General features: G+C 32.5%; 1 protein-coding gene across 1 annotated transcript; it reads right to left on the bottom strand.

Moving 5' to 3' along the window:
- Window positions 1–2946: 2946 nt before the first annotated feature.
- LOC105773347 (probable WRKY transcription factor 17) lies at window positions 2947–4845 on the bottom strand. Its single transcript, XM_012595130.2, has 3 exons — window positions 3998–4845; window positions 3395–3520; window positions 2947–3307 (listed from the first exon to the last, which is right to left on the bottom strand). The coding sequence occupies exons 1-3, from the start codon at window positions 4720–4722 to the stop codon at window positions 3106–3108; spliced, it is 1053 nt and encodes a 350-aa protein (XP_012450584.1). The 5' UTR covers window positions 4723–4845; the 3' UTR covers window positions 2947–3105.
- Window positions 4846–10735: the final 5890 nt, after the last annotated feature.

Below are 10735 nucleotides of genomic sequence, written 5' to 3'. Positions count from 1 at the left end.
TTGAGTTAGAGGTTGAATAAAATACGAAATTAAATTTTATTGAGTCTAGTTTTTCATGAAGAAACAGTGTAAGCAATGAAATTGTAAGTTATGAGATATAATGAATTTTTTGAGACAATGTCAGAATGGGTTCGGGTTCCCCTGTTCTGACTTTGGAAAAATCATCAAAAATTGTAAAAAGATAATTCAGGGCTTAAATTTATATTTTTAAATCCTTAATGAGTTTATTTTCAAAAGAAACAAACGGAACATAATCTGAATTCTGTACTAAGAGATAAATATTTTTTAGTAAGGAAAGGTTAAAGCTGTCAAACAGCAGAATCGGGATAGATTTGAAGATTTTACTGTACTTATTTGATAAACTATAAAATCTAAAAATTTTATGGTAGAAAGGTATTTGAGTTTAGTTTCGAATACATCAAGCGGATCTTAATTTGGAATTTGATCAAGATATAAATAATTTAGGGACAATGACTCAAGTAGACAACTTTGAATGAACATATAAGTAAATAGTGAAAACATATATGAATATTTAGTTAGCATGGGTTACATTAAAAATGGATCACACGACTAAGGCCAATTTGGGCCGAGTGGACCACACGGGCACACACGGGCGTGTGGGCCCATTTTTACCAAAATGTTTCTAAGGTTGCACGGGTCGTCCAAGTCGACTGTGAACCTACTGTAAGGTCGGTAAGCGTTACTTAAACCCCTAAATGTGTGAAATTAACTGAATGATATCTGTACTGAGCATGTTAATATCTAAACCAAATATATGTACTGAAATTGCATAATAGCATATCATCCATTGTATGTTGCATTGCATTGGGTTGGGGGTTTTTATTCGGAGGAAGTGTACTGAAAGGTTTTAAGCCTAATTTACTGGCAGCTCAGCTGAAAACTACTATTTTGTGCCGCATTCGGTACTACTTGGAGTGTAGGGATGGGTGGGATGATTATATCCCCACATGGAGTGTAGGGTTGGACAGAGATGGAGTGTAGAGGTTGGATGGGTAGGATCTTCCTACTGCATAACTATTACTGCTACTAATACTGTGATGGGCTAAGGCCCTACTGCATTTTTTACACTGTACCGATATGAGCTAAGGCCCAAACTATCACTGATACTGAAAAGGGCTTAGGCCCAAGACTGCTCAACTGTGCACTGCGAATACTGATTGTTTGTTTGTTTATGCGGGATTACATACTGAGTTTTCGTAAACTCACCCTTTTTGTTTAATGTGCACAGGTAATCCCCAGACTTAGACGGACCGGTGCGACGGAGGACTCAGAAATGATCACAGAAATATTTGGACTTCATGGTTTTCAATTTATGTTTTATAATTTAATTATTATTGATTATTTGGGTTGTAATTTAAGGACCCTCTGGGACTTTGGTTTTAAATTTTGGTTTTTTATTTATTTATTTTACTTTATGGATTTATATCTGTTGGTCGTAGGAAATTTGGTTTTCAAAAAGTTAAAGTAGTTTCTAAACACATGATCACTTAGACTGTTTTATTAAAGCTTCCGCAACGAGGGATGTTTCAAAACAAATGTTTTAAATGAATAAAGACGACTTCCTTTGTACTAACAAAGGTTTACTAAATATAATAATATGAAATGTTTTCAACGTAACAATGAGGTTTCAAAAATACTATCGTGTGACATTGCCAGATACGACCATAACGTCTAGGCTGGGTTTGGGGTGTTACACAACGTGTAAGCAACCATGTCAAATCAATGATGAGACATTATCCTTATCAAAACCACTGTGCGGGATTCAAAGAAAATTAAATAGAGTTCAAGAATTCTCCTATAAAAAGGAGATGAAGGAAGCCTAAAGAGGCATCGAAAAAAAATTAGAAAACCTTTCTCCATTCACTTCTCATCTACCAATCTCTCTTCATATCTACTTGTATCCACTATCATTTCTTACTTTGTAAAAACCTTTTTCTTTCTAGTAGTTTTATGTTGTAATTTTGTAATAATATCCACTGTCCCCCGTATCCCATTGTAATTGGTATAAGAGTTCAACAACTTGTTCATAACTCCATTCCTTCCTTCCTTTCCACCCCCATACAGTCGTATCTCCCTTTAGTACTTTCACACTAGTCGTATCTCCCATGGTAGAAAAAAAGAAAAGAAAATTTCCTTTGTTTTGTCTGTCCACCAGCTCCCCCACTCTCCATTATTTTTATTTATTATTTCTTTAAATTTTTAAGCCGAATTATGATGAAAACACCTACTTACCGTCCACTATTATTTCTAAAGTGGTATAATTGCCACTTTAGTCCGTGTTCCATCTCTACTTAATAAAATTTCATAATAATCAAACTTTTACTTCTTTTACAATTTAGTCATTGTACCTTAACTAATCTCAAATTTAGCAAAATTACCAATCCAAAATTTAATTTACTTATATATGAATTCGTAAATATTTAATAAAAATATTTATGGGTTCAATTTTCAGAAAAAGTCCTTAAAGTGCATTTTTGTTACCACTAATTTAACTCCTAATACAAGAATCTCTACGAGACTTTTACCTATTTTTACTCCCATTCCTATAAATATTGGACATTTTATAAATTTTATCTATACAACCACGCATTATCAATAAATCAAATATAGTTTTTAAAAATAAACTACAATAGAAGTCACTTCACTATAATTTTATCACCAATTATAAAAATTATAAAATAATCACCTTATTGCAAATCAGAGAAAAATAAAAATTATTTTAACCTTTTATAAATAAAAACTTTTAATAATTAAATCACCCTTTTATAAACTTATAGAGTTGACTTAAAAGCGTAGTTTCTCAACTACTAGGTAATTTACCCTTTTAAAAAATAAAGATAATTATTAATTTTTAACGCCTCAAAATATATAATCTTCACTGTCACAGAATCTCAGTCGTTGCATCCACACAGTAGAGAAGAGAGAGAAAGAACTTTTGCTTTAAGCATAATCTCAACGACTTTGTCAGTCTACTTTTTAATTTGGCATTACAATTAGTACAATACCTATTTACATCCAATTGCCCCAACCTACTCCAAAATATTACAAAACACCACTAAACTCTTTTTTTATGTATAAATTAACTTAGATTAATATTTGCTTATTATCACGTTGACTCGAAGTCCAGTCCATTCCCACGGCAGGAGCCATATTCTCCTGCATTGCGGGTTGAGTGTGTCGGTGCTCCCCTTCGTACGTTACAATCAACATTGACGGATCATCGGGGGCTCGCTCCACGTGTTTCCTAGCGGGGCACCCTCTAACGCTACTGCACTTATAATATCCTCTGAGAAAATAAGTCAAACACAAATTATCAACCGTTTGATCTAATGATATGAAGTTGCACATTGAAAAAGGAAAGACAGCAGGATACCGCGGGAATGGGGAGCCTTTGATTGGCTTTTGCCCGTATTTCCTCCATGAATACTCGTCTGGTGGAATATCGGCGATCTTCGAACTTATGGCAGGAACCCTTATTACTTTCTTCACCCTATTTTTCCTGAAAATTATTCAAGTAACCAATACACAAACCATAAGCAATAATTTGGCCTAAAATAATAAATAAAGTGGAGTAGGATTCCCTATCATGCACTGCCAGTTCTATGGTCCCATATATTTAACCAAAAAGAAAAGTCAAACTTGAAAAGCATCTCATAAGACAAAATAGTTGTAACACCGAGGTTCAGAAATTTGATTGCCACTCCCAATTAAATTTACAGTATCATTTAATATGCCTAAACTGTTGAACAACCCCCCAGGCTTTGACCAATAATTCGCCCCACGATCTACATGATATTGATTCCAGCTAAACTCGGCCGGTTTCAAAGCAACTCGACTCGAGTTATCTCATTAAGTTACTTTAAATTATTCGACTTTGAATTTTGTTTACGGTATCCCATAAAAGTCAAAAACCTAAACTGACGGTTAAAATATGCCATGAATTGGAGGATAAAACTAGGAAAACAATATTATATACCTTCGCTTTGAGCAATGGCACTTGCTGTTGCCGGAGCCAGATCTCTTGCCGGAAACGTTATCGGAGTGGTCATGTTCATGGCATCTCTTCTTGAACGGTGTCGACGATAGCGGCGGCTTTCCCGTCGAAACGGCCAGCGCCGGCGCCAAGAATAGAGATGATCCCTGCTTCCCGTTCGAGACGCTGCCGTCTCCGGTGATGGCAGAAGACATAAACGAAGAGTTAGAGGAAACGCTAAAGCTTTCTTTTGTGAACTCCAACTCGGTACTTTTACCGTTGGAGCCAAACAAATTAGGTTTTGTGAAGTCCAGAGTCAAACTCTGCGGCTGCGATTGAACGAAGCTAGAAGCACTGATAACCGAAGTACCGACCACCGCCGTATTTATGGTCGCCGGCGTTGAGATCGCAGCAGAAGTTAGAGTTAGATTGTTTTGAGAATTCGGAACAGACAGAGAAGCAGAGGATGATGTCGAGGGGGAAGACGAGGAAGAAAGGGGTTGAATCGGCCCGCGTCTGAACCGGGCGTGACCGGTTCTGTTGAGAAGTGAGATGACCTTTTTGAATTTAGAGACGGTGAGATCGGCGAGGTCGGTGCAGTCGACGTTGCTGGACTGGTGAGAAAGGAGACGGATCAGGTGCTCCATGCCCTTCAAGCCTTGCGATGCAGCCTCTTGTACCGCCATCTGATCATCCATCTTCGGAAAACTCATCAGATCCACCGCCATTTTGAGGTCAAAGAAACAGAAACGAAGCTTTGCAGGGAAGGTAACTTGAGAGGTCAGCAAGTCATTGAAGCCTGAGAAAAAGGAAGGGAAGAAGATGGAAGGCAAAGAGTTAGAGTTGAGGGAGCAACAAGGGTTGATTATAAAGGTTGAACGATGACCGGGTGACCGGGTAATAGAAATGATGGGAATCCATAGTGGAGTTTTAGTCCAACGGCTAAGATTGATTTTAAGAATTTCTTGGAGAAAGCTTTGATAATTGTTGGGTCTAAATTCTGTTCTCAGTCCCTGTACTGATTACACATTTTAAATTTAATCTCTAGTTTTACTTTCTAATTTAATAATTGACGTGCAATCTAAAAACTTTAATTAAACTGGCTTATATAGCATTTTTGTAAAATAAAGTTGATTCTATGGCCAATATAAAGCCACCCAAAATCTATGGTTCGTTATATATATTTAAAACCGAGTTAAAGAAATATAATTTTAGATTTAATATGTAATCCAATTTAAAGATAAATTTTTTATAATGATTATCAATTCAACTTGAATTATTAATTTGGAGTAGATTTTTTAGATTAAAAGGAAAGGGATTGAAATTGAAATGTGGAAAGAGAAGAGAGAGCAAGACCAAAATTAAACCAAATTGCTTTTGTATCGTGTTGTTGTTTTTCTTGGAAGTTTTGGACCCCAGGTGATGTAAGATTTGGTTTTGGTCCAAAGGAGTAAATGAGGGGTTTGAAATAACTCAACAACGTTGACAATGAACATATAAAGTAGAAGCTCTCGCTATTACTAATCAAATTTAGGTTTCTTTTATATTCGTTTTATTTCGAAGTTGGTACATGAGTTTTTCCTCCTTAGGCATGGAGAAGAGGAATCGTTATGTATCATACTTCATTTTAATTTTGCTTTCTTGACATGCAAATATTTATAGGCATGGATTAAGGTTTGATCGAACTCTTAGGTGATGGGTGAAGTCAATTTTAGCTTTTATATTATCCTTTCACCTTGAAACTGAGTCGCAAAATTTAAATCAATTTTCATATTAGACAAAACAAAACTTGAATGGATGATATCTAGAAACACTAGTGTTAGTTCTTTTTTTTTTAATTCATATTGAAAATGTCTTAAGCCAATCAAATCTGTTGATAAAAAGTTGAAATATGTTAGATTTAAACAAATATTACATGAACAAGAATTTCAAAGACAGGCTCAAAGCTGACTAAAAGTCGGGAATCACGTGTAGTCCTCCCCTTTTTATTAATATAAAACAGTTGACCAACTTTTTTTATTTTTATTTTTTCTACAAAACCGGATGGTGCCGGTAATTCTTTTCTTAACCCTCCGATTATTCCACCGTGAATCTAACGGTTGTTTAGCTCATGACAGAGTTGGCTACGTATTAATTCCTCTTTTAAGAGCCTCGGGGGGCTATTAAGTCAGCCACGTGGCATTACCTTTAATGAAGAAAATGGACCGAGTCCCTGCCTACTGTCTTTCACACTGCTTATCTCATTTCATTATTTTTTTTTGGGAGGTTAAAAATAATAGAAAGGGTAAAATTAGTTATTGTAATAATAATAAAATTATTGGATTAAAACATAGTTGTAGTAATAAATAAAAATGATTATTAAAAGTATTAAATTAAATATATTAACTTGAATAATATATATTATAATTGTTTGCCAAAAATAATATAATATTAAAATTATTTTTTAAACATAATTAAGATTATATATATATCATTTCTGAAAATTTTCATCCCGATCTTATATTTCAACATTGTTTCCTAATTGAAAATCATTGCATTTTGTAGCTATTATGAAAGAATTGCATTCCTATAAAATGCAATTAGATTTACAACATTGAGATCAAATAAAATGATAAAATAAAGTGTAATTATGATTAAGTTAATAACAGGTGTCCGGCAGTTAAATATTTGTATCTACTATATTTAAAATATTCGAATTTTAGTATTATTTTAATCTCGAATATTTAAAATTAAAAAATATTCCATATAAAGTTTCATTAGCCATGCAGTTAAAACTTTGTTTGGTTTTGTTAAACTGCTTTCCAAAATAGATTGTTTTAACTTAATCAAATGTAAAAGCACTTATTTTCATTTTGCATGCTTTTGCTTTTTAAAGCCAAGTGATAATTTTAACAATTATTTATAATTTAATGTATTTTATGAATTATTTAAATTATATATAAAATTATTTTTTATTGAAACTATTTCAAATACATAACATGTTGAGATCTAGTGCATTTAGTACTATCATATCGTCAAATGTACTTGTAATTTTTCAAATAAATTATCTTAATAAAATTTCATTATCCTCATAATATTCGACGATTTTTAGCACAAAGTAAAACGAAAACAAATATTAGCTCATTAATTATCTAATATTTAATTAATATTAATTAAAAAATCAATTAAAAGTCTGTGATTCAGGTTATCAAGTTGAATTGCTCCAATGATAAATGAGATTAAATTCTAATTTATATTTTATACATTTAAAAAGAAATATAGTATTCAAACAAGGCTTAAAATTGATCAAATTTTTAATTTTTCATTGAAGTTTTAAAATGCTAAGCACGTAGTGTTTCCAAATTAATTAAATCGCTCAAAAGTCGTCCATCGTTATAATATTACTCCTAAATCTTCAAATTTCCTCCACCATATTTTATAACAAATACAGAAAACGATAAAAATTAAACATAAGAAATACATATTTATTTCAGCCTCCAATTGGATGTCTACGCATCCAGACTTTGAGATTTGTATTCATGATTTGTTTCTATGTCATAATATATAATAACATTATTAATTAAAAATACTTCCACATCACAAAATCTAATGCTTATTTTCAATTCCCAATCCATTAAAAGGTTGTGCAAGATTGAGCAGTGCTAGAAGCAATATTACAGTGAATAACACACGTTATTATGTTTATATAGTCCGGAGCTTTGTCCAAAGAGATAATCTATTATTCTTTTAATCTCGTACAACAAGTTATTTAAGTCCTAACACACTTAGATTTAGCAACCTCACTTTTGTATTGAAAAATTTAAATCACTTGTTTACTTACAAAAATGCACTCTCAAAGGTAAATTCCTAATGAATAGATAAGTTCAAAGAAACTCTTAGGTCTTTAAATTTACATAAGCATTTAATATATAAGAGTTTTAGACTTGCTAAGATAAAGACCAATTAAAATCAAGAATCCACTAAAACAGCTTCATAAAAATGCTTTACAATTATCCTCATAAAGTTTAGAATAATCAAAAATCTCCTAAGTAGATTTTTACATCAATCAAGCCAATCTCCATCAAATAAGAGATTTGATTTGTTTGATCCAATCTTCAATATATGTTTCTTAAAAAGGTTTATCTTCAAAAATAGGTTGCACACATCCAAAATAACGATCACAACCCAAATATTTTGTTTTGAAAAATGACAACTCCAAATATTGAAAGTTATGAGGTTGAGCAGTGCTAAACACAGTGGGCATTGCTCTTGGCACTCCTTCCATAACTACCTCAACAATCAAACATCTATCAAGGTTGAACAAGCCTTTCGTATTTAGAGCAGAAATTCAACTTTTCTAAGTAAAATTCAATCTATCATGATTTTTCTAAATATCATAATTTTATTTCACTTTTTATAAGAATACAAATTGAGATAAATTTTCATAAAGTCAACCCATATTATCTTACATTGCACATCTCAGTATATAAGGTAGGTAGACCACATAAGAATCCTTCAAAGTAACATTGCTTGATTCAATCTCTTCTCCAATAAACACGAGATTGGTTGTAAAAAATCCATAAAAAAATGCAAGCAAATAACCAAGAGATTTTGGTTAAACATGCCAACACTACACCAAAACAGGTTTTTAACGGCCTTTTTTTATGCCTTTAGCGACGCTTTTTAGCGCCACTAAAAGTATCTGCGGCGTTTTTTAAAGCGCCGCAAAAAACGCCGCTGTTGTCAATGCCACAAACGTTTGCGGCGTTTTTAGAAATAAACGCTGCTATAGATCATGACCTTTAGCGGCGCTTTTGCAACAAATGCCGCTATAGATCAGGACCTTTAGCGGCGCTTTTGGACAAACGGCGCTATAGATCATGACCTTTAGCGGCGCTTTTCCAACAAACGCCGCTATAGCTTAAGACCTTTAGCGGCGTTTTTCCCACAAACGCCGCTATAGATCACGACCTTTAGCGGCGCTTTTTCTACAAACGTCGCTATAGCTCAATACCTTTAGCGGCGCTTTTCCCACAAATGCCGCTATAGAACAAACCTTTAGCAACCCTTCCCACAAAAACGCCAGTAAAAATATAACATTTAAAAAAATTATTTTAATCTAATAATATTTATTTTTATAATAAATATTATATTATGTTTTATTTTTTAAATTTGAACTTTAAATATACTTTTAAGGATAAAAATATTATTTAAATTAAATTTTCTATGAAAATTTAACTTTAAAACTAAATATAAAAATTAATGAATTTAGTTTTAGAATTTAAAATAATAAATTAATAACACAATTAAAATCCAAAAGTTAGAACTCAAGTTGTCGTAAATATTAAAGTAAAAATAAAAATTTAGAATCAAAACGAAAATAAATAATATATATGAGAACAGATCGACTAGTTGAACTCGCCTATGACTATACACATTGCAAGGTAATAAAAATACAATGCATTTTCTTAATCAAGTAAATCTTGGTAATAAAAATACAATGCAAACTACATCTGCTACATTCTCGGTTATCCAATCTTCATGTACCCTGCAGAATTGGGAAAATAATTATAGTGCATTAAAGCAAAAAATTGACAAGTTAAATATGAATGGGAAATAACATGAATGCAAAAATTAATACTTTAGGAAATTGACAACTTAGCTATCTCAACCATGGAAATGAATTAGATATTGAATAAGAGAGATTACAGCAATGAAACCAATGAATTCCTAGTTTATATATGTATGTGCCACTAGACTTGTTAAGTGAAGAATGAGAACCAAATTTTTTTCAATGACTACAGGACATAAGACCAAGAGCATCAAAATTTTCCAAACATGAAACAACTAATCTATTAAGCAAGTCAGAAAATCAACGAGCTTATTGTTTTAGCTAATAGTGGAACAAGGAGACAATTGAGATCAATTGAGACTAACCTTGGCTGAGATGCAGAAGTTTCACGACAATCAGAAAAGATCGCCTTGATATACTTATAATCTTCGCACCATAAATAATCAAAGTAATAATCATCGATATTATTCATCTTGTTGCCTAACCTCACATAATAATCAAAATAAATTTTAAAACCGCTCAGAAATTTTAAATAGATTACATCAACATATATTGAGCATAGCAACCTTCTAAAGAGAAAATAAAAAAAATCAACTAAACGAACATAGAAAAATTGATGCTTCAAACCAAAACACCAGAATTTACTTTACCTCCATCCCATGGGGTGTCATCAAGTCTGCAAATCCATCAAGTAAAGACATTAGCACAATTTAATAGAACTTTAATCTAAAAAGCAAGTACATAAAGATTCTCTAGTCTTATTTCATAATATACCCAAATATAACAACATTCCAAAGTATAATGTTGTTATCTTGAGGTGCACCACTAATTCCTGCACAAAATAAATGATAAAAAAGGCCACAGTTCTTTAGCATAAACAGCAAACAAATTAGATGAAAACTGAACTTGTACAACTAAACCGAGTTTAGAACATCAGTTCTATAGCTTCACATTTTGATTGACATTCAAATCTCAATATTCACTTTGAGGTGCATGCAAAGACCCGCTAAGTCACGAGCTACACAACAAGAAGAGACTATTTTCAATCCCATAAGCTCTAGTTAACATCGCAAGGTTCGAATTAAACTCTTCCAACTAGGAATCTCAAGCTCTAATCGCTGGGAAACATCGATGTTTTTTTCTTTTTACACCTGCTCAACTTCAACCATTTTTTTCTTTTTACACTATTC

Source organism: Gossypium raimondii, chromosome 6 (genome assembly GCF_025698545.1).
Source record: "Gossypium raimondii isolate GPD5lz chromosome 6, ASM2569854v1, whole genome shotgun sequence".
Classification (NCBI taxonomy): Eukaryota; Viridiplantae; Streptophyta; class Magnoliopsida; order Malvales; family Malvaceae; genus Gossypium; species Gossypium raimondii.
The sequence above is the reverse complement of the archived record's forward strand: the minus strand, read 5'-3'. Positions and strand labels throughout refer to the sequence as shown.

Bases quoted from the DNA above. Each gene is read 5' to 3' on its own strand.
- LOC105773347 (XM_012595130.2), bottom strand. From the start codon at position 4,722: ATGGCGGTGGATCTGATGAGTTTTCCGAAGATGGATGATCAGATGGCG. The intron at 3,521-3,997 runs GTATATAATATT...AATAATTTTCAG, and splicing joins TGCCATTGCTCAAAGCGAAG to GAAAAATAGGGTGAAGAAAG. The intron at 3,308-3,394 runs GTATCCTGCTGT...TTATTTTCTCAG, and splicing joins AAAGGCTCCCCATTCCCGCG to AGGATATTATAAGTGCAGTA.